A 19,664-nucleotide genomic window follows, 5' to 3' on the forward strand; every position below is an offset into this window, starting at 1 on the left:
TGGAGCAGCTCTGCCAGAACGGGAACCCGCCGTGCGCCGAGCCGAGCCGCGGGGCGGGGCCTGGCGGGGCAGGGCTGAGGGCGGCGCGGCGCGGCGGTCCCGGCGCACCATGAACCGCTTCAGGGCGTCCAAGTTCCGGCACACCGAGGCCCGGCTGCCCCGCAGGGAGGTGAGCGCGGCGGGCACCCCCCGCCGGCCCGTGCCGGGGGACGCGGGGGCGAGCCGGGGCTCTTCTAACGGGGCGGGACCGTGTGCGGCCGTGCTCGGTACCCGCGGCTCCGGGGCTGCCCGGGCGCTCCGTGTGCTCCGTGTGCCGTCTCCCGGGGCAGGCGGCATCCCCTAAGCGATTCCTCCTCTGCAGCCACGAGATGCCCAGCCGGGCTCCCGGCCGCGGGCGCTTCCTGCCCATCGCAGGCTCCCCGATGCTTCTTCCCCACCCCGCGACCCAGGCGGAGGCGAGGCGTGCCGCCCACCTGGTGCGTGCCGCTTGCCGTGCTTGTGCTTCCCGGCTGGCAGCAGTAAGGCTGTGCCCAACCTGCCCGGGCAATGTGTGTATCAGGCAGGGAAGTGTGCAATACTGGGCGCTGAGCACCGCGCCCTGCCCGTGCCACCCCGCTTCCGCAGGCAGAGAGGAAGCGCTGCAGGCTGGGGCCGGGTCCCAGCACCCACGAAGTCAGTGATACTGTATCCTCTCTGCGTGTGGTGTGCAGCCACACGGTGCCCGGCACTGGGCTCTGCAAGGCCTCTGCCCCGTGATGAAATTGGACAACCAGCCCTGTTGAGTGGCGTGGTCCATGCTGGCTGCAGGACCCACTCTGCCCTTGTCCCTGCATCCCCATCCCCTACACGCTCAGAAGGGAAGGGGAGGAGATGCTCACTCAGGGATGGGCTGTGCTGAGTGTCACTGAGCACTGCTGGCGTGTGCAGCTTGTCCCGGGCACCTGGAGCCAGCAGGCTGGTGGCATGGTGCAAACCACTCTGCTTATGCGTTGTGCTTTGGCAACAGATGGGTGCAGAATGTGGTGTAGACTATATGACCAGAAGTGGGGAGGGTGATACTGCTGAAAGTCTTTTGGTTCTGTTGTTTTTGGCCACCGACATGTTCAGCTCTTGGCATTTTGGCTTCAGCACTCGCATTCCCTTTAACTTCCCATTCGAACCATCCTTGTGCAAGGCTGGCCTGTCCTACAAGAAGGATCATGGTGATATCTGCACCAAATCAGGGAGCGCATGCAGGCATCAGGACTGTCATAGCTCCAAAGGGCCTGGGGGTCTGGCATTGGGAGTTTACAGCATCCCGCAGGCAGGCACATCCCTGGCACTGTGCTGTTGACTCCAGTGCTGGGGTGCTCTGCAAGACGTTGAGGACAGGGTGCAGAGAGTCATTTGCTGTGTATGTATACGTGGGCTGTGCATGAAGGAGCCTTCTGAATGGCATTTCCCATCCGGGAGCTGGGAGCCGTGACCCCGCTCCGTGGGGCAGAAGGCTCAGGTGTCGTTGCATCCCTGCAGAGCAGAGCTGCTTGTTTACTGAGGCAAAGACGGACACTTGACCTGACTGGATAGGAAAGTGTGATGTGGCATCAGGGTCGCAGCTGGTTGCTTCTCCCCTCTGGCAGTGTGTTCTTGTGACATTTCTAGGCATTTTGTGGCTGGGGACAGCTGACTCACCCTCCCAGTCTGAGGACAGGAGCCTCCCCTTGGCATAGAAAGGGTTAACAGGCCTGCCACCATGCTGTGAGCTGTGACAAGGACCAGAGGAAGTGCTGCAGGAACTGCTGCTCTGTCGGGCCCCAAGAGGAAGCTGTGCAAGGAGAGGAAGCTCAGGTCTCATCTGAGGCCATGCAGCTCCTATCCTGCAAATGGCTTTGCACAGCTGCAGGACTTGTTGTAGGCTTCTGTTACAGCCATGGGGACACTTGCATGATGCCCAGCGTCAGGTTTGTGCAGAGTTGGATTTGGCCCTTGGGCATGGAGCTGTGATTGTATTTGGTGTCACAAGGCTTCTCAGCACCCTGCTGATGCTGGAAAATGAGTAGCAGAGTGAGATTTTGGCTCAGGAGCTGTGGGGAAGTCCTTTGGCTGTGTCCCCACATAGGATGTGTGCTGCCGAAGGGGTTTATCTGCCATTGCCAGTGCCTCACTCAGCATAGCCCAAGAAACCTTTTCAACATCCCTAACTCCCCACCACTGGTTTATGCAAAACCCCTGAGCCCTTCTCACCACAGGACAGTTGAGGCCCGGGATGGGTTCATGGAGGGGCAGCACTCAGAGTGGGGCTGCTTGCTCCCATCCCTGTTTCTGCGGGGTGGTGGCAACGCTGTCCCTAACCTCCAGCTGGCCCCAAACCCCAGCCCATAGAGGGGTCATGACTGTGCCCATGGGGCACAAACGGCCGCGCTGTTCCATCCCTCCTGTAGGGCAGAACCTCGTGGCCGTGCCTCCAGCAGCCTCCAGGTCTTGCTGTGTAACTCGTTGAAGGGGCTCTGTTGGCACTGATGCTGTCCATGATGCGGTGTCACCACTTTGTGCTCTCCTCTCCAGCCTTCCAAACACCGCCCCCCCGAAGCAGTGCCATCTCTTAACACAGGTTTCTCTCTCCGTCCCAGGCCTGGATCGGGGGTCTCCGAGCCAGCTCTGTTGCATCCTATGGCAACCATGTGAAGGCCAGCTGCCACTGGGTCGCCTTCAGTGCTGAGGCAGCAGGTGAGGTGCCTGGGGGTGGTGTAATTTTGTCCTCAGAGCTGGGTGCCAGGCCAGCTGCATGGGGCACGAGAGGCCCGTGTGGCCTGGAGCTGGTTCTTTCTGAAGTCCCCTGAAGGTGCTGTCCACCCCACAGTCTCCTCATTTTTCTTGAATTGCAAGTGTCCCAAATTGTGGGGGCTTCCTGGGAGCTCTGATAGGTGATGTCCAGGCTGTCGGGCAAGCAGTGAGCTGCTGCTGTGTTCTCTGCAGGTGTGCTGGGCATTGTGCTGCTGGAGGGCAGGGATGGAGGCAAGAAGACCGTGTCTCAGCTCTGCTGCCACTCAGGTAAGCTGGGCAAGGCTAGGTTTCTACAGAGGAAAGAAATTAATCCCAGTCCCTACAAAGAACAGTCTTGAGTTCTTGGGGAGCTTCTCTTAGCACACCCTCACCGTGTTACTCATTGCACAAAATGTCAGTGGGGCAGACCAGTATAAAAAGCACTCTGGGAGCATAATTCTAATCCTTAACTTAAACCAAGCACCCTGCACAAAGGCACCTGGAGCAGACCCGTGAAGCAGCAGCTGCCAAGCAGCCCTGAGGCAGAGTGTGGCTGCCCATACTGAGCTGTGATTGCAGCAGGGTTTACCTGGTGATGAGGGGAGAAGGATGGTCTGGTGGCAGCATTGCTGCTGGCAGCGCAGTGTGTGCCACAGAGGCAGAAGGCATCTGGGGACGGGGGAGTCTGGGCACCCTTCTGGGGTCTAGAGTGCAGTGTGCACCCATTTCTCCAAAACTGCAAGAGAGGGACAAGATGGGAGCAGGCTGCTGAGCCAGTCCCAGCACTGCCTTTGTGCACGCAGTGCTTTGGCATGGCTGCAGGAGCACACAGTGTGCCTGAGCTGTGCTGTTTCCACCGTGTCTCAGACTGTGCATGGCAGCCCCTCTAGTCACTCAGCTGGGGTGCAGCAGATGGGAGCTGCATCCTGCTGGCAAACGGATGGAAAGTCTCCCTTTGTAAGTGAGGTGAGCCAAGGTAGGGAGATTAGCCAGACACTGAGGCCCTCTCTGTGCTGCCTCCTGCTGCAGGAGAGCCAGTGGCTTCGAGCTGTGCCCTGTCACCATCACAGCCACCGGGGCAGCCAAACTGCCACTTAAACAAGGAAGCCTGAAGCTTCCCAGCTACCCTGGGCTATGGTTCAGGCCACGTCCCTCCTGGGACTCAGTCCATCACCTCTGGGCTCGTTGCCCTCCTGAAGCTGTTTGCCCAGCTCCATCTCTGCCCTGTCTGGCGGGTGTCCCTGTGCCACCAAGCTGCCCGTGCTCCTAGAGAAGCGCTCCAGGGGCCAGTGGAGCCACGCAGCCCTTAATGGGATTTCAGCAGAAGCCCTTTGAAGCTGATGATGCCTGGGAAACGCCTCCCTTCTGCATTCAAAGCAGAGAAGGGATTTTCTTCTCCTCCCAGGGCAAACATAGCAGATAAGTCAGGAGCCAGAGTACATCCCTTTCATTTTGTGCCTTCGGGGCCTGCATCTCAGCAGCCTCGTGGAAGCGGAAAAGTACACAGTGACCTACTTTCACCCGGTGCTGAACGCGTTGGAGGGGCTGCAGAGTGCGGTGCCAGCACTGCTCCTGTGGGGGCTCTGCTGACGCCGCACAGGGCTGGGACAAAGGAGCCTTGTTTGCTGGGTGCATGGGGCTGATGCGGGCGCCCTCGCACCGTTGGCACTTCTACCACCCTGCACTGCCGGGGGCTTGGCGTGGGGGTGCCTGCTGTGAAATGAAAGCTGTTTTAAATAGAGAAATGCAGCTGCGAGTTGCTTGGTGTGCTCTGCCTGTGGGGACAGAGGAGTGTGAGGCCCTGAGGGTCAGCGTGGGGGGGTCACAGCAAAGCATGCTGCCCTGAAATGCCTCTGTCCCGGCTGTCTGCATGCACATGGGAAGGGCCCAGAGTTGTCTGCATGTGACCTGGGGATTGAGTCTCTTCTCCTCACCTTCCAGATGCAGTGACAGACTTTGACTTCTCACCCTTTGACCCGCTCCTGCTGGCCACGGGCTCTGCTGATGAAACGGTGAGTGCTAGGTGCAGCGCCATGTGGCTTTCCCCAGCCTGTCCCTGGGCCTTGCTGCAGGGTGGGGGGAGATGGGTTCAGATGGGATGGGCCTCCAGGCTCTGACCGTGTTTTCTGGTGCCGCAGGTGAAGGTTTGGCGCCTGCCTGAGGAAGGGCAGGAGCTGCCCAGCAGTGCAGGGCTGACGCTGGGTCCTGGCGGGGGCCCAGTGGACATGCTGCAGTTCCACCCAACGGCAGATGGCATCCTGACCAGTGGCGTGGGGAAGCGGGTCACTGTGTGGGACATGGGGCAGCAGCAGCCGCTGACAGGTAGGCACAGCCCCATGGGTGTGGGAGCAGAGAAACTGTGCCTGAGCCAACCTGGCCTGGTGTCTCCTGTCCTGTGGGGACGCTCACACTGTGCCCTCAGCAGGCCCTGACGTCTGCACTGGCTGCTGTGGGCCCTTCTGAAAGGCCAAAGCATTGCACCTGAGAAGCTCTGCGGTAATGGAGGGTTGCGTCCTGAGATCTCTGGGTCTTGAAGGTTCAGTGGAAAGGGTTGTGAGAGGAGGCTGGCTGGATGAAGGGTGCTGCTCTCTGGACAGTGTGAGGTGGTGGGCATGTGGGCAAGGCTCACAGGCACAGTGTGCCAGCACTGTCCTAGTTTGTGTTTTGGACTAAAAGGATTTGAATTTAGAAAACCAGCGGTGGCCTTGTGATCTGTGTGACAAACATGAGGTCCATCTGGGGAAGAGAAATCTGCTTTGACTGTGGCGTTCTTCTCAAGCAGAAGGATTTCTTTTGGCAAAAACAAATTGTTCAGGTGGAAAACCAGCATGGTTTGGCAGTATGGTGCCAAGCAGAGCTCCCGCTGCGAGGAAAGCATTGCCAGACAGAGGGTGGCAGGAAAGGGCCTGCTCTGTACATCAGAGGACAGAACCTGTGCCAGCCCATGGTAGGCTCTGACCGTTCTCTCCCCTCCCAGCACTGGAGGCCCATGGGGACCAGCTGCAGAGCATATCCTGGAAGCATGACGGCCGCCTGCTCGGCACCTCCTGCAAGGTGAGTGGAGCACACATGGGGCTGGGAACCTCATCTGTGCATGGTGACGTTGCTGTGCACTGTGTTTCTGAGTGGGCAGTCCTCCTCCTCCTCTCCCTCTTCCTTTGCCACCTGCTGGGCTCTGACTGCCTTAAGCGAGATGCTGATCAGGCTGTTGGCAAAGCACTTGCTGACCTACCCTGTCACCTACACGGGATGTCTCTGGTGACCATAAATCTGCTTGACACCCGAGGAACGTGGGGTGGGAATGGTGACCCCATTTGGGGGAGAAAGGGCAGAACTGGGGCTGGTGGGTGGGATGGCAGCACTAGATGGCGCCTGCTGCTCAACGGCTGTGCACGGTGCTGGATGCGCCAGCATGCAGGGCATGTGCAGGCCTTGCATGCAGGCTGAGTGCACAGGCAGGCCCCAGGCTGTGTGTAGAGGCCAAGCAAGGACTGACTGTGCAAGCCCAGCTGAGCATACAGACTGAGCTTGCATGCCAAGCAAGGAGATGGTACTGAGATGGGACCAGGCGTGTGCAGGTCAAGCACACAGACCAGGCTCCCAGTGCTCCTTTGTCCCTGCAAAATGCCCGTGGAAAAGGGCTAGCACCAGGACATACCCAACCCTTCCCGAGGCACTTGGCTGAGGAGCTGAGGCAGGGAAAGGCTCTCTATGATGCCCTTGGGATGCTAGGGAGCATGTGGGAGGATCGGGCTGAAAGGTCCAATTCCAGCCACCCTGGCTCTGCTCTGGAGACAGAGCAGTTTTGAGAGTGTTTTGGAGCAGTTTTGAAGGTGTCATGGCCTCAGTGAGGCCGTGGGGTGTGCCCATGCCCAGCCGTGGGGCAGGACCTGCAGGATGCTGTGAGCCACAGGAGTGGGCTTTGGGGGAGGGGCAGGAGCGGGAGGCTCCCTCCAGCTGTCTGCATAATGCCGCATTACCTCCTGCTGGCCCCAGGGTCCTTAACCCTTCTTTGTTTTCTTTTTATCTCAACAGGACAAGAAACTGCGGATCTTTGACCCTCGAGCCAGCCCGGCTGCATCCCAGGTACTGTCCCTCCTAGCTGCACTGTGCAGCACGGTGCAGGCAGCCCTGTCCACCTGGGGTGTGCAGTGAGCCAACCCACCCAGCCCCAGCAGGGCTCACATTGTTGCAGGAGGCCCCGCTCGCAGTGAGGCTGTCTGCTGGAGCCCACTGTGGACACGTGGAACTCCTGCCCTCCCATTCACCCACCTGGTGAACTGCCTCAGTTCACTTGGCAGGAGGGACAACAAAGGGGCTTTGGCGCTGCTGCCTACCTGCCCTGCAGGCAGCAGTCCCAAACCATTCAGGCATGAGGGCTCCAGAATGGCTCCTGAGCTTTGTGCTGCCATGCTGGAGCTGAGCAAAAGGCTTTTGGGAATAAAATCCTGCCAAGGGTGAGGTTGGGCAGCTGGATTTGTGCAGCTCAGCAAAATAACAGTGATTAGGAAATAAGTAGATGACTTGGGTCTTGCCATCCACATCAAGTTTAAACAGCCTCTTATTAGAGGCTTCCTGTGGCTTCGGGGCTCTGGCTGCTGACAGCCGCTGTTTCCCCGTGCAGAAGGGGTGGGAGGCTTTTGGGAGGGGAAGGAAGCAGCAGAGAGCAGGATGGGATGGCTGCAGTGTGCTCCTGGCACCAGCGTGTGCCTGCCCCTGGGCTCTGGAGACCAACAGCCTCCAATGTCCGCAGGTGCTCTCTGCAGGTGTGAGAGGTGCCTTGAGGCAGCCTTTGTAAATACAGCAGTACACAGTATTTCAGCATAAATCCAGCAGTTATACATGCAAACAAGCCAGGATGAAGCACTCCCAGCCCTCCGAATGGCTCGGGGAGCTGCTCAACCTTGCAGGGAGGAGCCAGCCTCTGCTCCCAGATTCACTGCACATCACCCCCCTGCTCTCCCTGCCCCCTGGTTCTTCCCCTGACAGTTCTGTTGCTTTGTATAACGGTGTTTCTGTGATGCTGTGAGCTCCGTGGGCTCCAGCCAAATCTCCTGGGGCGGGTGGACTCTGTCTAGCTGAGCTATTAAAAATAACGTGTGAATGATGGTGTCTGTTCAAAGCAGGCAGCTCACTTCCCTCCGCTGCCTCCTGAGCCAGGCCAGGGCCGGCGCTGAGCCCTTGCCGGCACTTGGAGGTTGCCAAGAGAAATATGCACCTTTGCTGCCGCGAGGCGCAGCGCCGCAGCCATAACCCCGTCCGGCTGAGAATTGATGAAGATGTTTAGTCTTGGAGAAGTACTGTGCTGAAGGGGAAAACTTTAAAATGCTATAAATCCTTTGGAAGTTTGCAGAGAGCTGGCTTAGCCAAGAGGGATAACGCTCCTGTGTTTTGTGTTTTTCCCCCTGTTGCTGGAGGGCCAGGATGCTTGGAAGGGCTCCTGCTCCCTGGGGGCAGCGTGGTTACAAAACCAAGGGCTGTCAGGGCCACTGAGTGGTGCCAGTGCCTCACCAGCACCCAGCTTTGAGGCCCACTGGTTCTCGCTGTGGTGAAGGAGGTGAGCGATGGGTTTCTAGCCGGCTCTGCTTGCAGTCGTGGCCGCAGGCTCAGCAATACTGCCAGCACAGCTCCATCCCTCTGCAGCGTGCTTCCAACAAAGCAAAGCTCAGCACAGAGCTGCTCCTCCGGCTGGTTTTCTTAATTTGCCAAGCCTGCTTCATTAAACCATTCCTTTTTTAGAGCAGAGGAAAAGGAAGAGAAGGAGCTAAAAGTGGAGCCTCAGGAGCAGGGAGGAGGGGTGGCTGCTGCGGGGCTGATGTCACTCTTGGGTCTCGCGGGTGCAGTGCACGCAATGTCAGGGACCACGGGATGGTGAAGAGGACATGTGGGCTGCCTGCCTTCTGCAGCCACGCCTGGGACCTCAAGCTGTCCTTGGGAGTGGCCAGGAGCCCCAGGCAGTGGCTGCTTGGCCCTATGGGGCCCACGGTCACCTCTTTGCTGCAGCTGGTCGCATCGTGCCTCCCGCACTGCTCCATCTGGGTGTTGTCCTTTTGTGAGGTCCTGCATGTCCCATCCGCCGTCTTGACTTCTCCCAAGGCCGCTCTTTCCTCCCTTTCCCTCACCTCCCACGGGTTCGGGGCTTATTACTGCTGTAATAATTACTGCTGTCTCCCTCCCTGCCTTGACCTTTGTGTTGGAAGATTTCATCCCATCTCTCCCAGCTGCAGCTGTGGCAGGGCTAGGTGCTTCTCCCCTCCTGCTTTTGCCAACCTGTAGCAACTAGACATGAAGCATCCTGCCCCCAGGCACTCCTGCATGGCTTAGACCAAGCCTGGGGTTTGCTTGTGCAGTAGTTGTGGTCCTTCATGCAGTGTGGACAGTGTTGGGATCATGGGGCCAGGCTGGGGTCAGGGTGCCAGAAGAGCACCAGCACTGCAGGTGAGTCACTGGAATGGCACCAAGTGGCATCTGGCTTACAGCACTGGCAGTGCTGGAGGTGATGTCTCCTTTGATTGCTTTCCCAGCATCCTGATTTGATGCAGCAGAGCCCTGTCTCCCACATGCGGGGTCCCGCATCCACCCCCGCTCTTGCATGGCATGTGCAGGGCTGCGTGCATCTGGTCGGCACCTGGCTCACATTATGGGGCTGGGGCAGGCGCCATCGATACGCCGTGCTGCGGGGCCACGGCTGAGCGCAGCCAGTGTGGGATGGAGAGGAACTGTGCTTGTTCTCACGAGAAACTTCCCCCGACGCTGTTTTGGCAGAACTGGGGGCGAGGGAACGGCCGCGCGCGCCGGGCGAGTGCACGCCTGTGCTCACGTTTTATAGTGCTCCCTTGGAGCACAATGCTTGTGTGACCGGGGCTGAGGGCAGCTGGGGACAATTCAGGGTGTGTTCATCCTCACAGAGGGTTATTTCCCTGCCTTGCAGGCCGTGTCATGGGGAAAGGTGGGGATCTGGGGGTGCCCTCCTCTGCTTGCGGCTCCCCTGTAGCCCTTCTTCCCCCAGCCATTGCCTTGGCTCTGCATCACACAAGCGTGGCCACACAGGCAGGGCAGTGCCAGGGCAAGGTGGATGTCCAGGCCGGAGCCACCCAGCCGTGCCCACCACTTGGACCCCGCAGACCCTGATGTGACACCTTTGCCCTGGATCCTCCTTTGGCGGTGGTTCTGTCCCTGGCTGCTGGTCCAGCTGGGCACCGCTCAGCAGGGGAAGGAGCACCAGGACGTGGGAGGCTCTCTGCTTGCCTCCCCACCCCAGCAGCGTGGTATCCCACGCTGGGGTCACCCTGGGGGTACCTGACTCCCAGCCTCAGCAGCAGCTTCCTCTGGGCAGAGGGAAGGTCTGCAGCATCCCACATTCCCAAGGAGACCGTGGGAAGCTTTGAAAAAGTTGGCCAAGCTCTGGGCTGCCTATTTATAGCATTGCGCGCTCCGCGCTCTCATGCTTCTGTTCCCCAGCGTAACTGCACGGGATTGTTTATATTTCCTCTGCTCTGCTTCCCCCTCGGCTATCCTTCGCAGGAATGCCGCTGGTATTGCAGATATGGGGAAGTCAAGGAGGATTCGGGCCGAGTCCCAGCATCACTACGTGGGCCAAAGAGCTCACCCTACGCTGGGTGCCCGTCTGTCCTGCAGGCATACAGGCCGTGTGGGGTTGGTGGGTCACAGCCTTACTGTGCTACTGCTTGCTGATGTGGGCTGGGGAGTCATGGGAGCCTCCTAGCTTACTGCCCAGAGGGTAGAGGGTGCCACATTGGTCCCTCTCCACTGTGGCAACCACAAACTAAATCCAGTCTTCCCCTATCAGGACTGGCATAGGGCTGCTGGAGCTTTGCTGCAGAGAAGCTCTGTCTGCCATCCCGTTTGGATGCCCAGCAGCTGTAGTTTGGTGAGGCTCAGCAGAGCCGTGAGGCTCAGAGCAGAGTAGTTCGTATGCGGCTGCTCAGAGAGGCTGGCTGTGCTGAATTCCAGCACCTCCTTTCTCTGCTTCAGGAGGAGTGCAGCTTCTGAACACAAAGCCACCTTTTGGGGGCAAGCAGCCCCTCCAGCCTTGTGCTATCCCCTCCCTGTGTTCCTCTGTTGGAGGAGCTGCTCTGCAGACGTGGGCCGGCCTGCCAGAGGCTGCTCTGCACTCCTGGCCACCTCTTGAGTGAGTGGGATTTGGCAGCGAGGGGAGATCGCATTCTTCTGCGGGGAGGATGCACCATGGTTAACCCCCTCAGCTCCCCTGGAAGCCTTTCCTCTGCCCCCTGGGCTCGTGCCTGTTGGTGGCAGCAATTGCTTTCCCCATCCTTTTCTCCACAGGGTTTGGATACCTGCAGTCTGCCAGCTGTGGGCATGACAAAACCAAGGGAGCTCAGGGGCTTCCCCCTGCTGCTTAGCCCTGCCCTAGGCTCCCCAGCCCCTGGCCAAAGGTAAATATTCCAGGCAGAGGCTGGGATCACCCTCGTGCAGAAGCAGCTTTTGCTTTGTGTCAGGCTCTCCTAGGCAGCCAAGGAGCCGAAATCTGCCGGCAGCTGTTGCCAGCTCACGCTGACCCACTGTGGCTGTGCTGCCAACAGCTGCATCTGACACGCCAGGCATGCTCCCCATGGTGTGGAGCACTCAGCCACCCCGTGTCCCACAGCGTCCCTGGGGCTCTTCAGGGCTGGGGACCCCACGGACTTGGTGTGAGTGCCAGGGCAGGATGGGGAGCAGGAAGGTGTTGGGGATGAGCTGATCAGTGTGTGCACAATGAGACTGCCATCATCGTTTGTCTCCAAACCTGCGTTCTTGCCCATTTCCGGCAGCCCCATGGACCTACGTCCACTCTGGGACTCTCACCCAACCACAGCACCCCTCTCACACCACCCCTTCCTGACCTCGGCATCTGCCTCCTGCACAGGACACAGGTGGGGGGTTCCTGGGGGCCCCCCGGGACCGGCTGCCGCTAGGTGGAGCGGCACGCGCGCCATCTGGCCCTGCATGCTCACCTCTGGCAACATCTGCACAGCCTGGTGTCTGAGCCACCTCCGAAACCGGAGCGCCCCGGCCCCAGCCTCCCGCATATTTGCTGACATACGTACTGCTCAGCCCGGGATGGAACTAATGCAGAAAACATGTTTCCCCGCCGCAGCGTGCGCAACGTGGGCTGTGAGCAGCGAGGCCCCGCCAGGGCACTGGGCTGGGCTGGGCGAGGGTCCCAGCACCGTCTCTTCTGCACAGTGATCCGAAGGCGCTTTCTGGCATGCTCTGCCCCATCCCACCCAGCTGGGGACCAGCCGTGGCTCCACCACGTTGCTCACAGGAGTGTCGCAGCTCCCGCTGAGCTACGTGTGCTGCAGAGGGGCGCTGCCACCGAGCATTCCCTGCCCTTTGCCAGCTGTACCACCAGGGCTGACATCTCTGGCTCCCCTGGTGCTGCTTGCTCCACAGGACTGGGAGCCAGCAGAGCCGGCACATGAGGTTTTCAAATCTCCAGCTGTCAAATTTTGGCTGCCACAGCCGTGTGGCTCAGGTGCAGAAGCAATCTCCTCGCCGACAATCCTGGCTGGGGTTGGGCTTCCAGCTCTCCTGGCCTTGGCTCCCAGGGTTTCCTTCCCCTCTCAGCACTGATACTGGCTCTATCCTTCTGTCTAGCAGCAAGGTGCTGAGCTGGCGGGGAGGGCTAGCAGCCCCCAGCCATCTACCTCACTGCCCCACATTGGGGCCCTCCTTGTCCTCACTGCAGTGGCGCAGCCCTCACACTGCACAGGGGACACATCACCTGCTTAACCTGAAAGTGGGACAGGGCTGAAGGGATGCTGGTCCTGGAGCCATGCAGGATGCAGAGGGAAGGATCTAGCAGGAAAGGAGAATGACATCGGGGGTCTGTTTCACCAGGGAGGTCTCCAATGCCAGTGGAGATACGTTGGATCTTGCCCCACATCTTGCTGCTGCTGCAGGGAGCACCAGGCTTGGCTTGGCTCCTCACGGGCCATGCTGGCTGGCGTGGCTGTGTTTGTCCTGGCAGGGGATGTGCTTGGCACCCTGTGCCCTCTCCCAACCTGGCTGTGGGCCCCAGCAGCTCCTCTATAGGGCAGGCATCCTGCTGAGCCTTGAGGGGACTCCTGGCAGGGCTTCTCCCAGAAGCACAGCACCTCTGTGGGGCACAGCTCCTCTAGGTGCCAGGAGAGCGTGTACATGCCATCCCCACGTGCGTCCCACCCTGGGTATGCTTTGCAGGGAGCAGAGTCAGGAGTGCTGGGCTGTGTGGTGGTGCTGGAAGTACAGCACTCAGCTCAGCTCTGCCTTTCCGTGATGGCTCTGGAAGCATTGGTGGTTGGGCTGTTTTCTTGGCGCTGGTTAAGTGAGAGTGAGGGAGTTCCAGCACCTCCTGTGTCGCACAGCAAGCATTGCTGCAAGGTCCCGCTGGGACACCGGAACCGCAGGGCCCATCTGGGTACCACGTGGGAGCCAGCACTGTAACTCCTCTGCTCCTGTCCTCAGCAGAGCTGCACCAGGGCCCAGCAGTGGGACTGGGGATGGTGCCGCAGAGGACAGGGCGAAGTCTGGGTGCGCTGGGGGTCCTGGCCTCTCAGCAACACAAGGGGAAAGGGGCTGCTGGGCTCAGTTTACCATCAGTGTCTCAGTAGCCTCTGGACACACGTGGGGCACCTGCCTCCTGAGCTGGGATTTGGCACGGATGAAGAGCCCAGGATACAACTGGGGAAGTAAGTCCCTCTTACACCCTGGCAGTGGCTGTGCTCATGTGTCTTGTTGCCAGCATGGAGCAGCTTTTTGGCACGCTGACCCCAGGCTCCACATTTGGTGCAGGAAGAGCCATGGGTGGTGGTGGGATCCAGAAGCCATCCCACCACGTTCACATTCCCTGCTTCCACTCTCCACTCGCCCCAGTGACCATATCAACATCACCGAGATGACCCCACAGGGACAGTCCCAGCATGGAGGCCATCCCCACTCCACGGGCACTCTGGGCACCCCTTGGTGGGGAGAAGCTCTGCCCCGTTCACTCAGCCCCGCAGTTGCTCACGGTCACGCTGTACTGTGCACACAGCATGGTCCTGCACGGTGTGGGCAGTGGCAGTGCTGATGGCTGTTCTGCTGTGTGCCTTGCAGAGCGTCCCAGGACATGAGAACAACAAGGACTCCCGGCTGCTCTGGATGGGAGCCAGCGATTGCCTCATCTCCGTGGGGTTCAGCCAGGTACGGGCCTCGCTGGGAGGGCAGCTCTGTGCCAGCCGGGATTTCCCACCCTGTGCCAAGGCCACAGCACGGCCTCCCTGTGATCTCTGCAGCGCTGGATGGGGCTCCCATCCAGCATGATGGCTGCAAGGCAAGGGCAGTCCCAGGGGCTTTTAGAGGGACCTGCCTCAATAAGAGCAGGCTTGGGAAAGGAGGAAATCTCCTCTCTGTCCCTATGGGTAGCAGAGCTTCCAGCCACCTCCTGTCCTTGTAGAACCCTGGCTGCAGCCATGTCGAGCCGTGCTGGGCTCTCCCGGCCATGGAGCTGCTAACAGCAGCCACCGGCCCTCATACCCACAGCCCCTCTGCTGCCCGCCCTGCACTGCACCTGCAGCCCAAGGTGCTGAGTGCATTCAGCTGTGTCACCCCTGGTAGCAGGAGCAGGCTGGCCATGTGCTGCAGCACGTGGAAGCAAAGGAAAGCAAGGACGTGGAGCGAGGCAAGCAGCCACTGATGCAGTCCATGTCTTTGTCCCTGCAGATGCGCGAGCGGGAGGTGAAGCTCTGGGACACACGGAAGTTCAGTGGTGCGACTTTCACCTTGGCACTGGATACCTCATCTGGGTAGGGATGGGGACTTAACGCGGGGTGACAGAGGGGGGACGCGGAGCAGCACAGCGGTGCTGAGCGGGGATGCACTCCAGTGCTTGGGGACCTGCAGTGAGCACAACAGGAGCTGGTGAGTGGCCCCTGGCATCAGCAGCATTTAACCAGAAAACCAGGGGCCAGCCTGGGGATGGAACGGCCCTGTCCCTGGCACCAATCACTTGGGATGGGTGAGAGATGGCAGTATCAGGGGCAGTACGTCTGTGTCCTCAGCAGCACTGTGACAGGCAACAGCAGTGCTGGCAGTGACTGCGTGTTTTGTGGGTGGCATATGTTGCTTGAGAACAGCCAGGACTCTGACACTGTACTGCATGCGGGTGAACTCCTTTGGCACAGCTTGGCCCCCGCCCTTTGCTTGTGATGGGCTAGACACTTTGTGCAGCAGCTCAGGGCTGCCCAGTGACAAGGGCTGCCTTCAGGGCATCCCTTTGGGAAGTGGTACAATGGCTCTCAGGGCTGTAAGGGGTCAGCGCTTCTTTTCAAGGTGTGATGATGATGTCTTTTGTCTTTGTGGCACCACTGGGGCTATCAGGGTGACAAATGCCCCGTCGGGCTGGCCTCATTGCTCCCATGTACCCCTGCAAGCTGGCCATGGTGCACACAGGAAGATGGGAGCCACTCAAAGGGGCAGGTGGAGGAGAAGATAGTGTCTTCATCCCGCCAGAGTGATGGAGGCTTGGGGCAGAACCCTTGCTGTGCTGTGCTGGAAGCCTCTGGCTCTCCCCAGAGCCGCTGGCAAAGCAGCAGGGACACTGGGACCTTCACAGCACAGAGAGCTGGCTCCATCACAGGCCAGAGTGATGGAGCAGGCTAGGTGATTGGAGCAGCTGGGTGCTGGTACATGGCCTCTGGCAAGGAGCTGAGTGAGCTGTGGCAGCAGAAGCAGCACTTGGCTGCCCTACTGTGTCCCCACATGAGATGTCAATCAGCCCCTAGACAGCAATTGGGACTTGCAGGAGGGGAGAGGAATGCTCGCTGCTGTGGTGTGAAAGTGCTGGCATGTCCCTGCTGGGAAGGTCAGCCTAGCATGGTGGCCAGGGAGAAGCCAGAGGTGGCAGAGCAGGAGGCTTCAAAGAATCGCTCATCTTCTGCAAGCTTCAAGGGCTCGGGGCTTGCTGGTTACACTGGGACAATAGGCAGAGGCAGCCTCAGCTGGCTGTGCCTCTAAAAGAGTGAGACTGCTGCAGGGGAAAACACTCCCTCCCCAGTGCTAGCAGGGTGCTCCCGGGCTGTGGCTGCAGCCACCTCCCTGTGTGCCATTAGTGCCCAGAGTGAACCTCCTCCAGGGGATCCACGCACGTGGCACACGGCTAATGGGATGCTTCAGAGTCCTTTATGCACAACCCCACAGCTGTGCAGTGCCTGCAGGAATCACCCCAAAGCCCACCACTGCTCGGCCCCTGTGCACACAGGGACTCAGCTGGGGTGAGCCAGCCCATCTAAATTGGATCCAGACATGGGGCCGCGCTCAGTCCCGTTTGCGCAGGCTGCAGTTATTTTGGCTGCCGGCTTTATCGGCCGCCAGGAATGTGGCTGGCAGGCAGCGCATGGTGTGTCAGCCCGTGGCTTCGTGAGGCTGCAGCTGCATGGCAGTCGGTGCTGATAAGGCGGCGGCAAAGAGGGGCCGGGAGCGCACGGGGCCTGGCTCTGGGGAGCAGTGAGCAGAGGGAGGTGTTTGTAGTACAGACACACAGCCCATCCCCACCGCAGCTGGGGATGCGGCCACCTCGGGGCCGGGTGTGGAGGAGCTGCTCTCAGGCACCATCTGAGAGCTGCCAGCCCCCCAGCTCGTTGCTACCATCTTTTCCCCGCTGCGCCGTCTCCATCCTACCGCTGCCCATGATGGAGTTTGTACACGGGCACACCGGGCCCTGGCTCTCCATCACGGGCACGCACAGCTATCGAGCAGCGCTGCCCGGTGTTGAGCATGCAGGCTGCGCCGCGCACAGCAGCTCATTGAGGAAGCAATCAGTGGGCGGGCAGGAAGCTCATACCATTCATTACTGACGCCGGATGGCAGGAAGGGGAGCATGCAGCATGCCTTGGGCCCCTCGCCTGTGTGGCCTCACGTACCCAGTAGCACCCCAAAGCAGATAGAGAACAGCTGCAGCAGGCCCAGCCCTGACACACTGCCGTGCCCCCACTGAGCCCTATGGGTAGTTGTGTTCTTGCCCAACATCACTGGGGAAGGGGCAGCCCAGTTTTTCTTCTACATCTTTAAGTGTGTTTTGGGGGTGCCCATCTCACCTGTGTGGGTGAGAGCTGTGCAAGTGCAGAAACCCTGCTGTGAAAGCATGGGGCAGCAACACCTGGCACAGCCCAAACCCTGTGGCAGGAGGCGTGGGTGGCCCCAGCCCCACTCCATGTCGCCATCCCCAGCATGCCGCCTGTTGCTCCCTTTGAATCGGGTTTTGTCTTCCCTCTGGCCCTCTTTAATTAGATCAAGGAGCAGCAGGAATAGGCCTCAATAGGTTATTGTTGCCCTAAATTGTAACCAGCACCGGTGGGGTTGGGTTACGGGCTCAGCTGCGGGGTCAGTGGCCAGACCCGATGCAGCAGCCCACAGCCTGGTGCCATCTCCACGCGGCGGCGGCAATGAGAACAGTGGTGCCTTGTTGTGCTGCACCACCGGGTCTGCACAGTGTCCCCAAAAGCCCAAAAATGCTGGAAGCTGGGTTCTAAAGACAGGAGCGTCTGCCAGGAGCCCCATCTGCTTGGCATCCCTGTACGGTGCCTATCCTCACACCCCTCAGTGCCACCACGTTCCCATTGTGCTGCACAGGTGCCATGAAAGCAGGGACAGTTTTTGGGAGGGCCAAGCACCAGGGCCCTGCGTGGAGTGAAGTCCTCAGGGCTGGGCGGCACATGCAGGGAAGGAAGGCAGTTTTAGAGAGCTCAAGCTTTGTTTGGCTGCAAGATGTGTAGGGTGGTTCCCCCCAGGGATGCTGACCCGGACAGGCTCAGTTCACTGCCCATCACCCTTCCAGAGCTCAGACTGAGGATTTGCTCACTCGGCATCTCCGAGCTGCAGGGCTCCAGCTTTTGTGCATGCCAAGGCACACGCCTCCAGTGTCACACTGTCACTTCCCCACTCATTGGCTGTGATGGGACTGTTAATGCACATTTGGATGTGATCCCCACAGCCTCAGCTTCTCAAGGCTCCCCGCTGCAATGGGACTCAACCTAAGGGTGCACACATCCCCCGTTGGGTTATTTCCGTTCCAAATCCCCATGCAGTGGCTCCAGCAGGACCTCCCCCTGTCCTGACGTGGCCATTGGGCCGTATGTGCTGGCTTGTCCCAGCACCTAGCAGCCATTTCCTATGATTCCGGGGCATTTTGGGGTTTTCCAACAACACCCACCCCATCAGCAATGCCTCAGTGGCAGAGCCCTGAGCAGGATGAATCTCTGTCCCCATACCCACCTCCAAAACAGGAGCATACCTGCTTACCCCCACCCTCACCCCCAGGCTTTTCTCTCTTCTCCTGCCAGCTGCTGGTGCCCGCGCCTGGCACAGGGAGGGATGGAGGTGTCCCCGCTGCTGCTTGGAGGGGTTAACGCCGTGTGGCCCCGCAGCCGGCTCCGCTCTTCACGCCGTGTAAAAATAGCCCTGTGCCTTGCTCTGGCGGGAGTGTGGTGAGCTCCGTCACTGCCGAAATCGCTCCCAGATGGGCCACAGCCCCATCCCAGCCTCGTGCTGGCCCACAGCCGCCTCTGCGGGCGACCGCCGCTCCCCAGCCCTGGCCTCGTCAGCTTTCCAGGAAGCCGGCAATATTTCTGCCTTTCCACAAGCTCCTCCTGGCAGCCAAGGCTTCACCGCAATACGCGGGGGCTGCAGGACACTGACACACATGCCACCCTCCTCCAGCTCCCTGTGGACATCCCTCACTCTGGGGCAGGGGGTTGGGGACCCTGGCACCCCTGCTGTGGCCCTGCTAAGCCGTGTGTCCAGGGCTCTTCTGCAGCCATGGCTATCCAGCATGAGCTGCCAGGTGTTGGGGACACCGTGATGTGTCCCACTGCCTGCTGAGCCCCAGCCTTAGTGCTTTGTCCCCAGGGCACTCGATGACCACCCTGTGGGCTTGAACAGCAAAAGGGATTTTTTTTGGTTTCATGTCAGGGGGTTTTGCAATCCATTCCCTGCGCTGATTCAGCTCGGAGGAATTAGCAGCGCCGCACAATGTGCCGTGCTCATCTGCTCTGAGCTGCAGTGGAGCTGGCAGAAGGCGGGGGGACTCTGCACTTAGTGTAGGGAACTGCGGGGGTTTTGAGGCTGCATATTTGGGGTTGTGAGGGCAATTTTGGGGCTGCAACAGCACTTTTTGGGTGCAGTTGACCTCTTGCAGTCATGTGGGTTCAGGAGTGTGTGCCAAGTATCGGGATCCAAGTGCCACAGCGCAGCATGCTTTGCTGCCGCTGCTGTGTTCCCACATGCCAGGGCTGTGCTCAGCCACAGTGCCCAGCATGGTGCCCAGGGGACCCTGGTACAGCAGCTATGTGCTGAGGAAGCAGGGAGGTGGCAGCAGAAGGGTTGTGGAATGAAACCCCAAAGTGCAAGATGAAAGCTGTGCCATGTGCCAGCAGTATCCTTGTATGCCACCACGATGACGCTGTGGCACGGGTGGATGGGGACCAAGTGGCACCGCTGTGCCAGCACAGTGCTTAAGAGCTGCTGAAAGCTGCCAAACCAGCAGGGTCCTGGAGCCCGTAGGAATAATGGGAAGGGAAAAGAAAGGGGCACAGAGGGAAGGGGCTCCATAGCCAGTCCTGGCTGGGGCCACAGTGGTGACACAGGGAGCACCCACCACTCGCCGGCACGGGGCTTGAGCTCCGCCAGGGAGTTTTCTGCTCTCCTTGCAAGGCTGGAAAATATACAAAGCTTGCAGTGAAAATATTTACACAGCAGCAATTTTCAGAGGAATTTGGGATGTTAATTTGAAAAATCTGTGGGGAGAGAACCACAATGGGCCCTTTGAGCGGGCGAGCGTGGCCCTCACGCCTGCCCGCCCGCGCCGGAGAGGGGCCCCCGCCGCCGCTGTGCCGGCCCTAATGGGAGCCAGCCCTGCCGGAAACCCACCTGGGAGCCGGGGG

The 19,664-nt window shown here is 59.8% G+C and overlaps 1 protein-coding gene across 5 annotated transcripts in view; it reads left to right on the forward strand.

Annotated features, from left to right (window-relative positions):
- The window catches only part of LOC128078944 (mitochondrial import inner membrane translocase subunit TIM16-like), a 37,404-nt gene that overhangs the window by 530 nt on the left and 17,210 nt on the right, over positions 1-19,664 (forward strand). For 2 of the 5 annotated variants that reach the window (XM_052679693.1, XM_052679695.1), the window contains exons 1-9: positions 37-169; positions 2,610-2,706; positions 2,956-3,030; positions 4,684-4,754; positions 4,881-5,064; positions 5,720-5,796; positions 6,778-6,828; positions 13,843-13,929; positions 14,449-14,531. In XM_052679693.1, coding sequence (XP_052535653.1) covers positions 110-169; positions 2,610-2,706; positions 2,956-3,030; positions 4,684-4,754; positions 4,881-5,064; positions 5,720-5,796; positions 6,778-6,828; positions 13,843-13,929; positions 14,449-14,531 — 785 coding nt within the window. In that variant the 5' untranslated portion in view covers positions 37-109. Of the gene's footprint in view, positions 1-35; positions 170-2,609; positions 2,707-2,955; positions 3,031-4,683; positions 4,755-4,880; positions 5,065-5,719; positions 5,797-6,777; positions 6,829-7,403; positions 13,437-13,842; positions 13,930-14,448; positions 14,532-19,664 lie in introns of those variants that run through there. The other 3 variants (XM_052679694.1, XM_052679696.1, XM_052679697.1) reach the window with 3 other exon arrangements.

The sequence above is a fragment of the Tympanuchus pallidicinctus genome, unplaced genomic scaffold (genome assembly GCF_026119805.1).
Source record: "Tympanuchus pallidicinctus isolate F22 unplaced genomic scaffold, pur_lepc_1.0 scaffold18, whole genome shotgun sequence".
NCBI lineage: Eukaryota > Metazoa > Chordata > Aves > Galliformes > Phasianidae > Tympanuchus > Tympanuchus pallidicinctus.